General features: G+C 33.3%; 2 protein-coding genes across 4 annotated transcripts; both read right to left on the bottom strand.

The window, feature by feature from the left end:
- Positions 1-18: 18 nt before the first annotated feature.
- Positions 19-15308, bottom strand: LOC140442912 (uncharacterized). 3 transcript variants are annotated; one of them, XM_072533870.1, is made up of 6 exons: positions 14963-15308; positions 9779-10103; positions 3244-3469; positions 2924-3112; positions 2400-2641; positions 19-252 (listed from the first exon to the last, which is right to left on the bottom strand). In XM_072533870.1, exons 1-6 carry the CDS (start codon positions 15205-15207, stop codon positions 91-93), a joined length of 1389 nt encoding a protein of 462 aa, XP_072389971.1. In that variant the 5' UTR covers positions 15208-15308; the 3' UTR covers positions 19-90. The 3 variants fall into 3 exon arrangements, with proteins under 3 accessions (XP_072389971.1, XP_072389972.1, XP_072389973.1); XM_072533871.1 differs by lacking the exon at positions 14963-15308 and adding an exon at positions 11706-11894; XM_072533872.1 differs by lacking the exon at positions 14963-15308 and adding an exon at positions 10745-10872.
- Positions 15309-16912: 1604 nt separating this feature from the next.
- LOC140444145 (drosomycin-like) lies at positions 16913-20086 on the bottom strand. Its single transcript, XM_072535822.1, has 2 exons — positions 20008-20086; positions 16913-17215 (listed from the first exon to the last, which is right to left on the bottom strand). The coding sequence occupies exon 2, from the start codon at positions 17179-17181 to the stop codon at positions 16981-16983; it is 201 nt and encodes a 66-aa protein (XP_072391923.1). The 5' UTR covers positions 17182-17215; positions 20008-20086; the 3' UTR covers positions 16913-16980.

Genomic DNA, 20086 nt, shown 5'->3' with positions numbered 1-20086 from the left:
TAAAACAAATAATTTGCTGATACTTTAAGTATATTTTTCACATATAAGACTATAATTTAGCATTAAATACATTATTACATAAGTAAAAAATCACTGATTGTTTTGTAGTGCTTCCGCCAGCTGTTCTTCGTGCTCTTCCGCTTCTTGAATCTCCCGTTCAATCCTTAACAATTCCTTGCGGATAGCTTCGTCTTCTGCCTTTACAATCATCTCCATTACTGCAGTTTTAGCCTCTTCTTCGAGTATCTTATGCTGTATATAGGATAAATACAGTGTTAGAATTGTATTAAAACTTTTTATAGTAAAAATATAGTTTGCCTTAAACAATTTGTATTAAGTACGTCTCAACGTGGTGATATAAGGAAAATTATAGTGGTTGAAGAAGTACGAATATATACTAAGTGATATAAAAATCCTAACACCCGTTATAAACTATTATATTTTGAAAATATTTCGTACAATTATACCAAAATAAACATTAAAAATGATTAAAACCACTTATGGGAGTAAATCAATGAATAATGTGTTAATGTATTATAATAATGTAATTCTGATTAGGTGGATAATATCCTCCTGGGGTATCTCGTTCCATTCCCTAATTAATTCCTCCCGAAGTGCTCCCAAAGTTTGAGAAATATGCTCTAAATTAAGAAGTCTCCGACCCATGATGTCCCACATGTGTGGGATAAATCTGGGAATCTAGGAGGCCAGAGCAAAAGATTGACTACAGCCTGTTCAAAGAAGCGCATGGTGGATCTAGAAGTGTGTGGCATTGCATTTTCTTGCTGAAAAATTGGATGTTGGAGAGTCTGAAGTGTGCATATGAGATGAGTTTCCAGAATTTCTTCTACGCATCGCTGAGCTTTCATGTTCTCTTTGACGAAGAATTCTTGAACAAATCCATAAAGCACAGCTGATATAATAACAGTTCTATAGAGCCTTTACTTTTCTTGATAACATCTTTGATCTTAACATTTTCATCATCGCTCCTACGCTTCCACTGTCTATTTATTCTGTCATTGATTTATCTGCTTCTTCGCTTATTTTTCTTATATTTACTACCAGATGGATGAAATTTTTTTTGCTCGTAAATCTGTAGATTTCTGTTCAATTCTTAATACTAGACTGAAACATGTTCAATGTCACGTATAATTACATATTTCATTTCAATACATTGCTACGCCCATAACTACCAAAATAACAGGACGCCAAACCTTCGTCTCTGATTTGCCGAAGCTTCTACCTTTAGGAGGATTGTACCCTTTAGCGACACTTGTTTTCCTGAAAACCACCCAAATTGCTTTCTTTTCTTTAGCGGCAGTTGTCTCGCTTACAAGCCACCCAAATGAAAGAGTAGAGTAGAGTAAATTTTTACTTACACACATTTTTAACATAATTGGTGATAAAACAAAGTAAAATGTTTAAACAGGAACATAATACATTCAAATATATAGATGGCTGAGAAAGTGAATATATTGAGTTATTTCAATCGGCATCTACAGGATTCTCCCACCTTTAATACCAAGATCACCTGCTTATGAGGAGCTTTTCCATATTGTTAAATGCTGCTCTAGCTCGTTCTATTCTCGCCTTAATTTCTGTGCCCTGTTCCCATTTTGCATTTACGTTGGTGCCAAGGTACACATAAGATTCTACATGGTCAATTAGTATGTTACTTATCCGTAACTGTCGAGCAGGCTGTTGCTTCCTGCTTATCAGCATCCACTTTGTCTTCTTGAAGTTGAGGCTCAGGCCGTATTCCTCACTAACTGAATAAACTTGAATCTCTGCCTCTATCACATCATTTTATTTTTTCAAAATGGATGGATTGTTATTATTATTCTTAGTTTTTGCCACCTTTTTGACCTTCATGAAATTTTTTGGTAAATTTTTTTCTAGGCTTTCTACTTTTTCCCTTAGTAGGTAGCTTATTATTTTCCTCTAGCATTTGATTTTTTCTTCTCAACTAACAAATTAGTTTATTTGCTATTTGCAGAAGAATGATCGTATTTTCGATGCCATCCCCACTATTTAAGATTATCTTCGAATCACAACAAATCATACTCGTTGTATCTAAAATTTGAAGTTTTTCGGCCCAATATCGAGCCGTGCACAATTTATGGAACGCTTTTCCACACTTTAAACATATTGTGCTTATTTTATTATGTCTGCAACAAGTTAACTTGGTTTTTTTCGCTCTCGCTGTGATGATTTTTATCGGACGTCATCTTTTCCTTGAGCCATCTTTATTCGAAACAGTTCTGTGCGTTTAATCGTTATAATAAAATACTTCATTCCGCGCACTCACCATACATTATTACGTTCACTTTATTTTGAAACAAGTAGGATGTTTGTAGAAAAAGCAAAAATGATAAACTATTATGCATATTCATACTAACCCATCTTATTTTTGCTAGCCTTTCTCTTTCTTCTGTCAACTGACTAATTTCAATCTGTTTAATGGTAGCTACTTCTTCGTTGTACCGATATTTGAACAGCCAATGCCCGAGATAGTGGATTGGATCTCGTGGTTGGATGGCAGTTATTTCTGCAAGTGCCAATGTTAGTGGTGTTCCTAAGTGTTCCTTTAGATAACTTACATCTTGAGAAGACATTCTGCTTGCAGTAGACTCCGTGCTTTCTGTGAAAGAGAGTGGTTAAACGAAAAGGACTAGGAAACAATATATGTGTAGTATAAATGAAGAGGCTAAACAACTTTGACACACCAGAAAGAATAAATACCGGTTCATCTCTTAATAATTCTAAAGTGAACTTAAGATGGTCCAAATATACAAAGATCAAGTAGTATTATCCAGATTTAAGAATTGGAATGTAAGCAATAAGTATACAAAGCTAGACTTAAATAGAGAAGCAAACCTGATGCCTCTTTTAGTCTTAGCCCTTTGGAGGTTATAATAATTACCTTCTGAACCTTGTACCGATCTTACATCCCCTGCTTCCTCTTTAGGTTTCCTTCTTTGAAACAAATCCACCAATTTCAAATTATCTAAAAGCTTTATTTCTACAGCTTCGTCATACGTTACTTCCCTTCCTGCGTGTGTTACCAAAAGTCCCTCTTCTGTAAATATGAGTTTCTGACTTTCAGTGAAATCTAAAAGAATTGGGAGATTTAAGAAAAAAAAGATATGATCACTTATGTTTATTTCGGTTGATAATTACAACAAATTTTACATTTTTTTAAAATACCGCCACAAAAAATCTTAAAACCTAGAACTAATCTACCTGTTAGGTCTTGAGCAGGCGTTCTCCAACCTGTTGACGCCAATAGTGTACAACCGTCCAACATTTCTTTGAGTTCGTCAAGTTCTATAGTCTCTTCTAGGTTTGAGTTTCCCGTGAGTCGCTTATGGGCTTCTAGTAGCAGGATGAGATTTGTAAAATTTTTTTTCAAGACTTCCAAACAGTCGTCTAGAACATTTGCTGATTTTTCGTAACATTCTTGGGCTTCCTAAAACAAAGAAAGAAAAGATATTATTACCGTCTAGAATTTTCTACAAAATCAGTTTTTAGATTCCCTCCACCTTCAAAAATAACTCTCTAAAATATTATACAGGGTGAGTCATGAGGAACTTTACATACTTCTACCATATGTAGAGTCTCTCAGGGAGCATATTATGTGGCCACTAAAAAATGTCAACTCCTCTTCTTTATTAACTAACAGGGTGATTTGTGTAATTGACCATTTATTTCATTTTACTGTAGTGTTTATATGGCTCATTTGATTTTTTAAATTTTTGCATGATACAGTACACTACTATCAAGCATTCGACTGGTATTAGCTAAACTAAAAAATTCCAGGACTGGCTTTGGAAAAATTAATTTAGGGATTCGTATTAAATATTACACCCTGTATAAATTTTTTTTAAAATGCAATAAGTGATTTTCAAACTACATAAATAGCCAATGAAAACGATATATGCGACAATGTTGTCGCACTTTTATTAAATTTTTAGTGAACGATCAAATCTTACCAAAAATAGAACAACCATAATGAAGTATCAAATTATAAGGTATTAATTTAAACAAATGTTATAAATTTCAAACATTTTAATTAAAATGAGTTCCTACAACATAATCTAATACGTAGAAAATTAACATCTTTACTGTCACTTTGTATTATCTCTACGATAGAATCAATTGTTTTTCAATTTAAAATTTTTACTCATAGATCGTATTGGGGCATTATTTTCGATAAATAATAAATTAAATTGATTAAAAAGTCAAACCTCTTGTATGTGTTAGTTTTTGTTGATTGTAAATGATTAAAATTTTATGTCAAATAATAATACGTTGCATCAACTGTACTAAATAAAAATAAATCTAAAAAAGTTTAAAATGAAGGTTGGCGTTGACCGTTTGACGTTTCTTGATATTTTATACCCATTGTCATTATCAATTGTTATTTATGTGTACAAGAATACATATTTCTTCTGTCATATCTACGTTAAGTACATTGTGTTAGTTTTGGTAGAGCTTTTGTTACTTTCGTTCAAAATGCCACATCAGTTTTCGACCACAGAATATGCAGACATAATATTTATTTATGGATTCTGTAATGGGAATGGTAGGGCTGCTAGTAGAGAATATCGCAGGAGATTTCCTTATCGTCGAACTCCCAGTCATCCAACATTTGGGTCAGTTTTTAATTATTTGCGAGAAAATTGCACTTTTCCCAGTGGAACAACAGAGCGACATGTAGATGAAGCGCAGGAAGATGACATTATGGACGCCGTTACTATGAACCCTACAATAAGCACTAGACAAGTAAGTCGAAAACTCAATGTTACTCAATCAAAAGTAAGTAGAGTCTTACAAAAAAATAATTTATACCCATATCACATTCAAATGGTTCAGCGACTACATGCTGGAGATGAGATCGATAGGTTGGAATTTTGTAGATGGATTAACAATAATCGACCAACGCTATACAGGACACTATTTACAGATGAAGCCCAATTTACCAGAGACGGGATAAATAATTCACGAAATTCACATGTGTGGGCAGAAGAAAATCCCCATGCTATTCGAGAACGTCGTTCTCAGTTAAGGTTTTCGGTTAACGTGTGGATTGGTGTCATAAATAACCAATTAGTAGGTCCTCACTTTTTTGATGGTCCTTTAACAGGGCAGGTCTATTTGAACTTTCTACAAAATATTTTGCCGAATTTGCTTGCCAACGCGAACGTTGCTATCCGAGGGATGTATTTTCAGCATGATGGGGCACCCCCACACTTTTTACTGGCAGTGAGACAACATCTCAATAATGTTTATGGCAACAGATGGATAGGACGTGCAGGTCCTATTTCGTGGCCTTCAAGATCCCCTGATTTCAATCTCGTTGATTACCATATTTGGGGACGATTGAAGCAACTAGTTTACGCAGTGAATATTTATAACCGACAACAATTAATTGATAGAATTATACATTGTTGTAATACTATTAGAAACGATCCCCAGAGTATCCGTAATTCAATACGTCAATTAACAATTCGGCAACAAAAATGTGTACAGGCTGCAGGGTTCTATTTCGAAAATCTATTTGAATTATTTTTATTTTGTTACCATTATTGTATCTTTTCCAGTTCTAATTTATGGGTTTATCATAACTATGTACATATTTTTAGTTTTTTTTTAAATTGTTCTTCGTTATTGTTAGTAGTTACTGTTTTTTGTTGTGCAGTGACTCAGTTTATCATTTCAATTAAAATGTTTGAAATTTATAACATTTGTTTAAATTAATTACCTTATAATTTGATACTTCATTATGGTTGTTCTATTTTTGGTAAGATTTGATCGTTTACTAAAAATTTAATAAAAGTGCGACAACATTGTCGCATATGTCGTTTTCATTGGCTATTTATTTAGTTTGAAAATCACTTATTGCATTTTAAAAAAAAATATATACAGGGTGTAATATTTAATACGAATCCCTAAATTAATTTTTCCAAAGCCAGTCCTGGAATTTTTTAGTTTAGCTAATACCAGTCGAATGCTTGATAGTAGTGTACTGTATCATGCAAAAATTAAAAAAATCAAATGAGCCGTATAAACACTACAGTAAAATGAAATAAATGGTCAATTACACAAATCACCCTGTTAATTAATAGAGAAGAGGAGTTGACATTTTTTAGTGGCCACATGATATGCTCCCTGAGGGACTCTACATATGGTAGAAGTATGTAAAGTTCCTTATGACTCACCCTGTATAGAAGTTCGAAGCTAATCCCAAGATATAACGCATTTATCGTAGCGCGCTCTCGGTTCGGCGCAGGTTTTATGCAGCTGTCAGTCTTGCAGAAAGATAAGCACTCTTACTGAGTGACGCGTTCTCTCTTCTCTGTCGGCAACGACAGGATTCGGCAATTGCAATCGCGTGAGCTGATTGGATACCTAAGTCGAAGGTATAATGCACTCGGGCAGACCAAAGCATTGAGCTGCAGACACAACTTGATCGAATTCAACGAGCCGGGCTAAAACCAGCACAAAAACTGCTTGTCCTAAAGACTTACCTGTCCTACAATCGAACGTGTGTCGATGCCTACATTCATGCATCCACCAAAGAGGGTGGTCTAGGCGTCATGGCCATGGCCATGCACGTCCCGGCTATCATGATAAGGAGACCGACAAAATTGATTAGCTCGGCAACTGAAGCTACAGCGTTAACCCTCTCTCTATCTTTGTCATGTTTCTGGAAGACAGTCCTAAAATGAACACAATCATCTTGAGACAGTTCAGCGTTGATCGCACGTGAGTTGAGCCAGAAACTTGAAGACGGCTATAGTGGAAACGGACTTCGTCAGGGTTCTTCACTCTCCGAGAGCTCTGCCTGCAAAAGCAATCCATCGCCTTAGTGGTCTGGGAAAGATTATATTAAGGCGATACAGATGAAAGGAAATCTACTTCCAACTAGAGGCATCCCTTCAAATCCACCACATGAGCGTAGGCGCCGAAAGGGATGCGAACGTAACGAAAGTCGCGTTCTACGAAAGTGCCCTGCAGCCCACTGGCACCGAAATAAGAGACATGATCAGCTTGTTACGTATCTTTGATAAGCAGCTGAAAATAAAGGGTGGATATGTGAGACAGAGCCGCGAATAAGATGTCAGGACGGTACTCTTAAGATTCCTGACATTGTCGCGCAGCAGGGTGATCAGGTAATTGTCGCAGACGTTGCGATCAGCTATAGTTTATTTTAATGAACGAGAGAGTAATTAGCATAATTTTAACTGGTAGCTCCGACCACTCCATGGGCGTGCTCAAGATTAATTGAAAAATTACTTTGAATAATTGTAAAAAATAAATGAATTATTTCAGTGTTATAAAGTGTTATGTGTATGTAAACAAAAGTGACCTCTTTTATCACACACTATATTAGAACTGGCTGGCCTACATTAAAAAGGGTTTTAAAAAATTCACATTTTTTTTAATTTTTAAAAATTACAAAAGAGAAAAAGAGTTTTTAAAACCGTCTAAGGTATGTTAAATAGATGAATAAAAATATTAATATAAAACTTACAGCTACTTGTTACAAATCCAAATCAGATTCAGAAAATGAACTTTCAGAACCAAGATTTATAATAACTGGCTCGATCATTTTATCAGTAATATTGTCCAGCTTCCACATTTTTTCCTCTTCTTTAATAGTGTGATTTACTGCCTTTTCCCAGTTTTCAGGTTTTACATTATTTACGGCCTCCAAAAACAACTGTTTAACATCATGAATTTTAAAAGTGGTATTTTTTCTTGAAACTTCACTCTTTATCTGTGCCCATACCAGTTCAATCGGGTTTAATTCACAATGATATGGTGGGGATCTAAGTACTGTCATTCCACGATTTTTGGCAATTTCATCAATTTCGTATTTTTTAAAATTTTCTTTATGAAGGGCACACAACGAATAAAGTTCCTTTCTTATAGTAGATTCAGTAGATAAGTTATTTACAAAAGCGTGCCTTTGACTTGTAACAGTTTCATCCTGCCAAAATTTATTTGGTGTATGACCCTCGTTGATCCATGTTTCATCAAGATAAAATATTTTTCTTTTTTGGTTTCTCATTTCCTTTATGGTTCTTAGAAAATGTCTTCTCCATATGACAATATCGCTTCTTTCTAATAAAATAGACTTTCTGGGATTCTTTTTCCAGCGGAAGCCTATTTCTTTTAAAAGTTTCCATAACGTACTTCGACTCATTTCTGGGTAGGGTAATCCTTATCATCTCGAACTGAGACAAGAACTTTATCCAATGTTGGAAATTCTTGTCTAAAGAAGAATTCATGCACTTTCCGTCGAAGTCCTTCTTTAAAATGATATTCTATATGAAATTATGGTTTCCCTGGAGCATTACGTGGCATTTGAAAACTACCACATTTCTCTTCTTTAATAACTCTGTAAATCGTAGATTTCCCAACACCAAGTGTACTGCTAACTAACTCAACGGTCTCATCAACACTTTCACATAAACGTTTGTCTGTAAATGATTTAAAACAATTAAATATTGATGTTTTTTCATTAACTGTTAGAGGACCAATTTTTCGGCGTTTACACGGCACTTCCAAATTTTCCATAACACTAGTATACACAATAAACTGCACCTTGCAACTGAAGTACCTACTTTTAGTGAACTGTTAAGAATTTTGAATACGCCACTTGGACCTTCCTATATACAAAATGGAAAAACCCACTATCACATTTTCTGTGGAATAAGTTTAGAAGGTAATTATCTAGTCAATTACTGTCGTAGATTCCTGGAATTAAAGAATTAAATGTTTGATTGTTGAAACCCTTACTTCGTGGAATGCACTCATTTCAGATAAAATAAAACGTTTTATTTTATCTAAAGAATTCAACTTTATTTTGCAAAATAGGCAAAGAATTAAACTTTATTTTGCAAATAGATAAAATAAAACGTTTTATTTTATCTAAAGAATTCAACTTTATTTTGCAAAATAGGCAAAGAATTAAACTTTATTTTGCAAATAGATAAAATAAAACGTTTTATTTTATCTAAAGAATTAAACTTTATTTTGCAAATAGGTAGGTACTTATTAAACTTTTATTGGTTATATATAACCAATAAAATAAACATCTTACATTTCTTGCAAATTCATTAGTACCTGTTAACCTCCATCACTCCGACACTGGCAACCTTATTTAGGGATTAGTAACTCTCACAACTATTGTATTTTATTCTGCTCCAACCTTTATACCTGGTGGTCATACTCAATTTAAAATTGTTTTCCTATATACTTCTGTAAACTTGTTGACAAATATCTGTTTTTCATTGAGTCACCCGTATCAACAGTTTAGGGATTTGCATACATAATTTATTGTTTTATTACTCTCTCATACATAAAAATACACTATAGGAGGGTCCTGAACCCCTAAGTACAGCCGCTGCCAATAAAACGGCGCTGTACACTGAGCCTCGATTCCTTCTTACAGACCATGCAAACCCTCCACTCTGAAAGCCCTGTATATTTATCTTTCTTCAAAATACCAGTTATACTTTTACATCTTGTATTGTTAGCTTTCTCCTAGATTCTCAGTCTTATTTTTATTTCTATAGAATCTATTTTGAACGAAATATTTACAAATAAAACTTTAAAGAGGTTTTTCTCAAAACTCTATAAACAAATCATAAAGAAATATTTACCAGTACTTCTTTACTAATGCGTGTATGTCATATAAGATAGAGGAAAAAATTAGAAAAGAGCAAGGCTAAATAGCTTAGAAAAAGCACCATGAATAAATATTTACCAGCATTTGCTGCCTCACACTTTTATGTTGTTGTTCGTGACTCTGCTCACATTCGGTTATTTCCTTATCGTTTTCAACAAAGTTCAACGCTATTTTTGACTCATTTCCAGACGTGATTTCCGTATTCTCTAACTGCTTCTTTATGTCTTTTAGCTTTTTGATTCGCGTCGAGAAGTCGTACTGAACTTCGTAGAGTTTGTAGTTTAAAATGTTCATTATAAAATCAGTTTTGTTCACGAGGATTAGGCGTTCTTCCATGTTATTTCTGAGTTGCTTTAAGTCGTTGCAAATGTTGTCACATTTGTTTTGTATTAGGCTAATATCTCTGGAAACGAAAAATAAGTTAGTTCTGCAGAATGATTTATAAATAATGGATATTATTTGTTTTTTTATTTAATAACTAAGGGGATAAATTCATACGAACTAAGATACCTACAACGTTTAAAGAAATGGTTTAATTATGGAATGGTAATTCCTCGGAAAAGGTTCCATTCAAAACTTTGGATAATTTTTTGATAACTTAGAAACCGAATACAAGCAACATAATTTTTCGCTACATAGAGTTTTCAATGTGGATGAAACTGGATTGTCAATTGTCCAGAACAAAGTTGAACAAGTCGTAGGAACAAAAGAAAAATTGAATCTCGAACACCAGCTGAAAGTGGTTAGCCGTAATAGTAATAATGAGTGCTGCAGGTCAATTCATTCCGCCTATTTTAAGTTTTCCTTAAAAAAATCGAAATGACCAGTTACTACGAAGTGCTTCTTTTGGGTCAATATACGCGGTTCACTTAAGCGATTATATACAAGCGAATTTTTTTACAGAATGGATGAAATATTTTATAAATTTTATGGAATCAAAAGAGTCTCCTGTTCTATTAGTACTTGTTGGCCATTATAGCAACAGGCGTAATTTGGAAATTATTAATTTGGCTAAAGAAAACTTTATTTCTATAATTTTCCTACCTCTTCATGTCACACATAAGCTTCAATCTCTTAATAAAACCTACATGGGCAACTTCAAGACTTACTACAACGAGAAAATAAGAAATCAACACACTCACACAATTAAACAGACAAATTGTTATGTTAGACATTTTTAAAGCCGAAAAAACGTATAACATGACATTTCTAAACGTCATTGTACCCGAAAATGAAGCAGATTTAGCAAGCTTTGATGCGGAAACCAACAAATCTTTCCCCAAAGGAGTAGCTTCTGGTTCTATGCAAGAGAAGCTGATGGAACCACAACCTACCTGCTCCAAACTCATTGAAAATGAACCCGTAGAACCATCGACGTTATGCTCCAGGGAGATTTCTCAAAAATTTGTGTCACCTTTTGCAATATTCCCTATCGCAATCCTAAAAAAACATCCATTTGTGAAGGAAAAGGTTCCAAATCACAATGTAACTATCTCCTCTCCCTGCAAAACTGACTTTTAAGATTAATTCGATAAAACTCCAAGCAAAAGACTTTATAGCGTAAACAGAAAGCATTTGGAAATTCAGAAAAATGAGGGTTCAACATTGCCGAAAAAAAAAAAGGAAAATCCAGAAGAAATAAAAGTTTTTCACCTTACTTTAACACCATTTATGAATAACTAATTCTCTAATTGGCAATGGGAATACTAATTCTCATTACCAGCAGCAACAATAATTACCCTTTGTTATTTGGAAATTATTTTTTCCAGACTACAATGTTATCATTCTAAAAAAGGAAATTAGAAAGGACAATAAAACGATACGAATGAACTAAGAAAAGGTGAAAGTCGTTAGAAAAATTTACGTACTTGGAAACGATTTTACAATTACAAATACACTAGAAATTCGCAAAGACAAAGCTATGTATTAGTATGTTTATAATCTTAAAGACTATTCATCTCTTCACGGTTTTTTTACTTTCAATAAATAAGAACAACTTTCTTACTGAGGTATATCTAGTTCTTCGGCAACAGTTTGGGCTAATATCTTATCCGATTCTTTAAATTGTTTCTTAATATCTTTTAGCAATGAGTCAATCTTAGTGGTATCCATTTTCTATTTTATTAGTATATTTATATACGTTTAAATATGATTCAAAAGGATAATTATAAACTGACAAATAGGTTGACATTATTGTGACACAATATTTTGACAACTTGAAAAGGACGTAAAACTGTATTATAGGTCTATAAAACCTAACCTAACCTTCTTACCTATCAAATCAAAATGCGTTTTAAAGGTAAAGACTTCGGTTTTCGTATGTAATTTTTGTATTTTGTCGCAAATAAAGTCAGATCTTATAAAGGTGTTAAAGAAATATACGTGGCGCGATTTTTGCAAGTTTTTATAATTCTCATGAGATCAATACAATCTATGCCTTTCATTTATTAATTTATTGGCCACTACAAAGTTTTGATTACTAGAGCCTAACCTTCAAAACCTATCACATGAAATTTTCGTTTTGAGTTTTGACAACAACTGTGAGGCATTTGAAATACGCTTAAAAAACGCTGGATTTAAACTTTTACATAACAAACGATCTAAAACATTTAAAACTTTTTTTTTTAAGGTACACTAGTACGTTTTTCAAAAGAACCAAACTTCTGCTATAAATTACACCCAAAACTTCTTCTTGGATGCATTTCCCGTGACGTGCGATCGTTTGTAATGTTAATGTTAAACATTAAATTCTGCGTTTGTTATTCATATTTCAAATACCTCATATTTGTTGCCACAACTCAAAATTGAAATACCATGTCATCATCATCATCATCTTGGTGCTACAGCCCTTAGAGGGCCTCGACCTTCTCAAGCTTTCTACGCCATTCTATTCTGTCCCCCGCTTGCATTTTCCAGTTGCCGACTCCGATCTTCTCGGCATCTTGTGTTACCCCGTCCATCCACCTCAGCTTTGGTCTACCCCGTCTTCTCATTCCCACGGGTTGCGCTGTTGAAATATCATGTCATAGGTTTTAAAGATTGATCTCTAAAAATGAAAATTTTGCTACGACTGGTCAATGAAAGTGATCAATTTTATTGATGAAATAAAAAGTAGGCTATTATTTTTTTAATTCCCAGCTAATTTGTTTATAATAATTTAAAAAGTTATTAGTTTTATTTTAAAGGTAAAGATTTGAAATTTACAGTAGAAGATTAATTAGAATGGAAAAAAAGAATTTTTTGGGAAAAATATATTTTTTCAACTATTTTATATTGTTTATTAATACTTTAATTGACGTTATATTTTTTATGCCTTAGCAGGAATTTTTATAGGACGCTACTTAATTTTTTGATGTGTTGAGAGGGTAAGTATACGTTTAAGTTCAAGTGTGTGGGGTCGCCACCCTTGTCCCTTGGCCGCCATCTTTGAAAAAGGGGGGAGGGTTATCGCGCTGTATCTCGTAAACTAGCAACCCTACATTTTAGCGAGGATTTTACAGCGCTCCGACGTTGGCCGGGTTCTTGATTACTCTTCATCTTGGAATAAGGGTGCAAAAAACACCAATGGACAAAGATAAAGTTTAATAAGAGCCACCGCATGAATACTACTCCAAGATAAATGATTGGTAATGAATAATGAATTATTCTTGGTAATCAAAAGAACAAATCAAACTTAATAGACCTTCTCAAATAGACTTTCTCAAAACTGCTCTATCAGAAGTGGGTTGTAATGTCCACCAAGCTAAATCTGATGCAGATAAAGTCATCATCCGTTGTGCGCTTGCTGCATTCCAAGTCTATAATTTTGTGACTGTCGTAGCGGTCGTAGCAGAGAGCATTGACATTTTTCTCTTGCTCACGGCATTAGGAAGAGTGCAGTCAAATATTGTGTGTCCTAACTATCCAATTTTTTTAAACCTTTAAATGGGTGTAAGTCGCATCAATTATACTGTCCTTCAAGTTTTGTATACATATATGGCGACGTCATTGCAGAAAATTTGCTGTTTTTGCATGCTTTTTCAGGAAGCGACACAACATTAGTAGCTTACAAGATTTGCATACTTAAATTCATCTAAACTTAAATTTGTCAAAATTTTACATTAGGATAGTATGAATAGCACGAGATAAGTCACTAAATGGACGAAGAAGTATTGGCAGATCAAGAAAAAGATGGTGCGATAATTTAAACAATTTAGGAGGCTAATATTGAAGAAGAAACAGGCTTTAAAGTCTACATACAAGAAGGAAGCATTACAGCATTATTTCTTAGTGAGCTTTGCCCACTGTCGTTGGTGAACATTTTTTCGTTTCTGTATACGATGGAAATAAAAATGATTCTCTAACAGCACGAGGTACAAACGATATGCCAAGACAGTGACCAAAATTACATTTAACTTTTCATAGCTTTGGAAAAGCATGGAAAAATAAATCCAGCAACCCCCGAACTTCTGAAGTTAATTTTTTGCAGATGCAAGGGAAAATCTGAAAATATGTGTGGTTGTAGAGAAGTAGGCCTCAAATGCACTGCAGTGTGCCTCAATTGTTCTGGTGAAACCTGCAATGAAATCGAAAATGACACAAAATTAATCGAACAAATTGACAATGAATTACCCACAATGATGCTAATTCTAACTTCCGTTCTTTCGCACACATTCACCTTCGATACTCAATTAGATCCTGAACTGTAGGTGAAAAGCCATTTAAAAAAATAACTTTTTTACACTGAATTGTTAATAATTTAAAAAAAGACGCCGAAATATCTGCAGAAAACGTATAGGTTTTATTTATATAAGCCTATAATAACTAAAAAACAGATAACTGGATTTGTCTTAATGTTAGTGATCTTTAAATGTTAGATTGATTCGTTATTGAACCCTAACGAATATTTTATTAAGAGCAATAATAACAATTTCTATTGCATTGTAGTCCAATTGACATAAAAGACCAGTTGATATAAAAAAAAGTGACTACAAATTGGATTCAGATGGCGCAACATCGGACTGTTGTTGTGGAAAAGCAAAAGTGGTTAAGTATGCGAGAGGTCTGGTGGAACAAAGTGGGATGGGCTCTATAGAAATATTAATTATTGCAAGATTAACTCAAAAGAATACCTTTGAATAATATAAGAAAGAAAAGAACTATGCATTGATCTAGCTGTTCAGATTATAGTAAAAAAATATCCATTAAGTGTATTCTTAAAAACAAAATTGATGTACAAATTAAAAATTACAAGATCCTTAGACTTAAAACTGCCTGTCTCACCTGTCCAGCTCCTCCAGTATTACTTCTTTCAAAACTACTGGCAACCCCGTTCCAGCCACGTACTGTTCATGAATTTTTTTAGTTAAATGATCTTTAATAAATACTTGCTTAATATTTTCGATGGTTTTGATAGTTTCATTTTTAATTTCTTTTACGGACTTAAGATTTAATCTCAAAAACTCTTTCTCCGTGGTAAGCTTTTGAACCGTGAACTTGCGAGATTTGGAAAATGTTGTGGATGACATTGCAACAAAAAATCGATGTATACAAAAGTGAATTGAAAATACGAGTATATGCCAAATTGATTAATAATTAAATGTGACAATTATAGGTTAATATTTTTTGTGAAATGTAGAGGGAACAGATTTGCCCCTATTATAGATCAGGCGTATTAAAAAGTTACAGAAACTACTCCGCTTTGAATGTTTCCTGAGTTATAAGTTCTAATTCTGTTTGTGTTTTGTCATAATCTTTTCTTTCTGCTTCCGTATGAATGTGTAATACTTCATGAAAACGTAACATATGCCTACAATAATACTTAGAATTACATTAAAAATATTGGAACTTATTTGGAAATAAAATTTTAATAATTCTTATATAAATTGACAGGCAATAAAGTACATAATAACTGTAATATAATTTAGTGTTCTTAACGTTATGACAGTGTTCTTAATGTTATGACAGTTCTTAGTATTCAAATAATTGTTTTGTCATTCTTATGTCAAGTTTTATGCGAATAAAAGCGTAATTCTGCAAAAAGGTATTTTACTACAATTTTATTCTCATAAATATATAATGGAGAAGTACTTTAGACCAGATAAACTAGAGGCTGATCCAAACTCTCAAACTGCCGCCAAATTCAAATATTACTGTGATATATATATATATATATATATATATATATATATATATATATATATATATATATATATATATATATATATATATATAAAGGTTCTTGAACTCCTAAGTGGAGCATAGAGCTTCAGTTAAAACGCGCCGTCGGGTTCTATTTTGCGCTAAGGCCTCACCTCGTTCCAAGACTTTCCTTGACCTCTTATCTCGTCCATAATGGATCTTCTCCAAGTTTGTACTGGGCGACCTCTTTTTCTTCTTCCTTGGGATTCCACTTTAAGGCAATCTTTGCAATACTGGAATTATTTTTTCTGAATGTGTGACCAATCCAACCGCACTTTCTGGACTTTATTTGATGTTCGGTCCCTTTTTTGTTCGGTCAAATATAGTAGATCTTCGTTTCTGATGATGTTAGGTCAGAAAATACGAAACTATTACTGTGAAACATTCAAGAATTTTTTGCAAAGCAATGAATCTAAAGATTTAGAATAAACTACTTCAGCTTCTGTTCAAACAAAACCTGGTCAGACTTGTTATTTTTGTGGACATCCAAACATCCTCGATCTGTATGTCCAGCAAGGAAAACTGTAATAAAACTGGACATCGGGCTAAAATGTGCATGCAATCATAGAAAATTCAAACGAAATCAACTTCTGCTTCCACAATTGCAATCGCTTCTTCAATGGAAACACCTCAATCGTATACGAACACCTCAAAAAGTATAGCCAAAGTAACAGTTAACCAAATTAATGCCAAAGCCTTAATAGACACTGGAAGCTCATATCCTTTTTTAGATCATGAATTGATAGAAAAAGGTTCTGTAATGTAGCCCGATAGGGTTTTTTATTAATATACTTTTTATAAAAGAAATTTTTTAAATAAAAATTTTTATTTTTAATAAATCTCTCGTTTGTCCAGACCAGACTTTGCCGTCTAATCTTGATTAAAAATCCATGTTAATAAGTTTAAAAATTAGATCAAACTCAAAAGCAAAAGACAAAGCAATATTTTAGTATTTATAGTAATACACTACTTTATCTTTGTAAAGGTAAATAAGTAAAAATTGATAATTTTTGTAAAGATAAATAAGAAAAAAACTGCTAGAATACATTATGTATTATTGAATTATAATTATAACTGAATTGCATTATTTATTGATATAGTTAACATCCCTCGCACCAACATTTCAGGCTAGGACTGCAGTGACCAGTAACACGTCCTTCTTCACCGCATATTCTACGGCATAGTGCATTATCCCATACTGCGCATGGTCCACGGTATTTTCCGGATAAACAATCACCCAAGGCAAACTCGGCTCCAATGGCAACTAGTACCAATATAGCGACGAAGTAAACAGCCTTCATTTTATACGTTATTGGTAAGATATCTTGAGAAATACTGAAAAAAAAATAGTTGTATTTATTGTTTTGTCATAAAATTCTATATAAAGATATTTTAAATGCCTCCATTATTATTATTTTTATTAGAAAAACTAAAGATAGTAAAGCTGTCTTCTTCTTTTAGTGCCGTGCACCTATAGTGCGTTGGCCAATTATCTTAAGGCCAAACGTCTGTCTTTTACGGCATGCAAAAGATCGCCAGTTGGATAGGACATGTAGAAAGAATGGAAGAAGGCGAAACACCAAACAAAACATTCAAACAGATGCCAGTAGGAAAAAGAACAAGAGGAAGACCGAAGCTGAGATACTTAGAACAAGTAGAAAATGATATAACAACCTTAAAAGTAAAAAACTGGAGAAAAAAAGCACGAAACAGATCAGAATGGAGAAGAATCCTGGAACAGGCCAAGACCCAAAAAGGGTTGTCGAGCCAGTGATGATGATGATGATGAAAAGATCGTCAGTTTTATTTATGCCTGTCCAGTTCTTTGTTCCGTAGCCACGACATTTGTTTGTGACCTACTCCTCTCTTGCCTTCAATCTTTCCCTGGATGATTAGTTGAGGGATTGCGTATTTTTTTCCCCTCAGAATATGGTCGAGGTATCCAATTTTTCGTACCTTGATCAAATTGAGTAGTTCTCTCTTAGTATTTGCCTTTTTTAAGACTTACTCGTTACTCACCCTATCTGTCCATGGTATGCGGAACATTCTTCGCAACGTCCACATTTCGAAGGCCTCCAACTTATTAATGGAAGGTACTTTTAACGTCCATGTTTCCATGCCGTATAGCAATATGGACCATACATAGTATTTAACCATCCTGTAGCGGAGATTGAAGGAAAGATTGCGGTTACATAGTAGCGGTTTAAATTTGATAAAAGCTTGTCTTGCTTGTTCGGTATTAGTGATTAATTATCATTCCCAAGTATTTAAATGTTTTCACTTGATCGATTGGAGCATTATCAGTAAAGCTGTAGGGCCTGACAAATTTTATACAGAATTCCTGATACTTATGGACGAACAAGGAATAAAATGGATAACGACTATATTTAACAAAATATATATAACTGGAAATATTCCCCAAAGCTGGTTAAAGTCGACCTTCATAACCATACCAAAAAAATTAAATGCAAAAACATGCGAAGACTACAGAATAATTAGCTTAATGAGCCACCTACTTAAAACGTTTTTTAAAAGTGATACATAACAGAATATACAAAAAATGTGAAGAACAAGTATCATGGATACAATTTGGATTCCGCGATACCTTAGGCACCCGAGAAGGTGTGCACTAGGAGATTTAGAGGTGCACAGATGTCAACTGTGATGTACATATTTGTTTTATCGACTACAAAAAGGCATTTGATAGAGTAAAATATGACAAGCTCATATTCATTTTGAAAAAGGCGGGCTTGGCGTCAGATCAGCAATATTGTGTTTATCTTTTATAACGTCTGTATAAAATAACGATAGTCACTTTCAATATATACAGTAAGTCTTATTAAAAGAGAAAATAAAATTTAGGGAGGAAAGAAATTAAAATGATCAAAATGTCAAAAAATTTATGCTATTCCGGTAAAAACAATACGCAGGAGGAGCTATCGTCCATTTATGCTAGCATTCTAGTCTAAAGAGTCCAGCCACAGCCAAAACCGCCACACACCTGACAAACTTCCTCCAAAAAAATATATACAGTCCATCTAATTTAGATAACGATTTACGTCATTATCTACGTCAGAGATTGAAGTTGACATAGTTGCCAAAGAATAAAAAAATCCTGAATCCATTTTAAATCAAATAGGTCACATAATTATTGCAAAAGTGTACAACAACAGTATACAACAAAATAAATTATTATTTAATGTAAATAAATAGAAACAAAACAAGAGTTAAAAAATAATCTTGTTAAAAACAATTTGAGCCGCTTGTTTAAAAAACAACATCGTTTAAGTAATAGTAAATAATAAAAACAAAACTAAAGTGTCAACACCGCAACTGTCAAATAAGTTTTACCAATTTATGCCAAAATTTTACCTTCGTTCGATTACAGTTACAGTGTGTTCCGAACAAATGTTCTTGATAAAAACGCTTTATAATGCATTTATACAAATTAAGTAAAACATATTATTGTGTATTTCTTTAAGTTAACATCAATAGAAATTTTTAAATATTATTTCTACGCGTATATATTAAAATATGTCTAGTGGCTGTAATGCCAGTGTACTCGGTAAAGTGATTCTAAAAAAGAACACACCTACACCCTAAATATTTCGTGTTGGTATCATGTGACGTCACAGGCTATGACGCCGATGACGTAAATCGTTATATAAATTAGATGAAGTGTACCTACAACGGATATTATTTAAGGTATCTGCTACTCAATGTCAGCATCAAGCAAAAATTCACTCCTGCTTTCAAACTCCAAAAACTGCTATTTTATCCTTTTTAAAGCGAATCTTCTATACTGTAGCTGTATTACTTTTTCTCTATAGTAAAATGAGAGAGTCACGGAAACAGCGACACAAGATAGCGTCGTCACGGGTAGCGTTTACTACTCTCAATCAATTCGTTTCTAGCCATGATATATTTATTTTAAGCAGGTTTAAGTTAAACTTGGATAAAAAATAACTAACAAAATATTAAATGAGAAGTAAAAAATTAAAAGAATATGTGTCAATAAAAGATTCGATTTGCACAGATTTTCAGTGAAAATCTAATGCTATACAAAAAAAAATTATAATAAGAAATGGATATTATTTTGTTGTATCCTTTCTAATTCTTTTACTTACCAAAGGAACTTTTTACTGAACAGTGTATCTTTCACTGCAATTCTTAACTTATATACCGTCAATTTTGCTTCAGATACGC

This window comes from Diabrotica undecimpunctata, chromosome 6, assembly GCF_040954645.1.
Source record: "Diabrotica undecimpunctata isolate CICGRU chromosome 6, icDiaUnde3, whole genome shotgun sequence".
NCBI classification, from domain to species: Eukaryota; Metazoa; Arthropoda; class Insecta; order Coleoptera; family Chrysomelidae; genus Diabrotica; species Diabrotica undecimpunctata.
The sequence above is the reverse complement of the archived record's forward strand: the minus strand, read 5'-3'. Positions and strand labels throughout refer to the sequence as shown.

What these genes read in the sequence shown, in the direction of transcription:
- LOC140442912 (XM_072533870.1), bottom strand. Translation starts at nt 15,207, where the DNA reads ATGTCATCCACAACATTTTCCAAATCTCGCAAGTTCACGGTTCAAAAG. An exon ending in GTGTGAGGCAGCAAATGCTG is followed by an intron (nt 3,470 to 9,778) that starts GTAAATATTTAT and finishes TCTTTGTTTTAG; the next exon opens with GAAGCCCAAGAATGTTACGA. An exon ending in ATCGGTACAAGGTTCAGAAG is followed by an intron (nt 2,642 to 2,923) that starts GTAATTATTATA and finishes TCTCTTTCACAG; the next exon opens with AAAGCACGGAGTCTACTGCA.
- LOC140444145 (XM_072535822.1), bottom strand. Translation starts at nt 17,181, where the DNA reads ATGAAGGCTGTTTACTTCGTCGCTATATTGGTACTAGTTGCCATTGGA.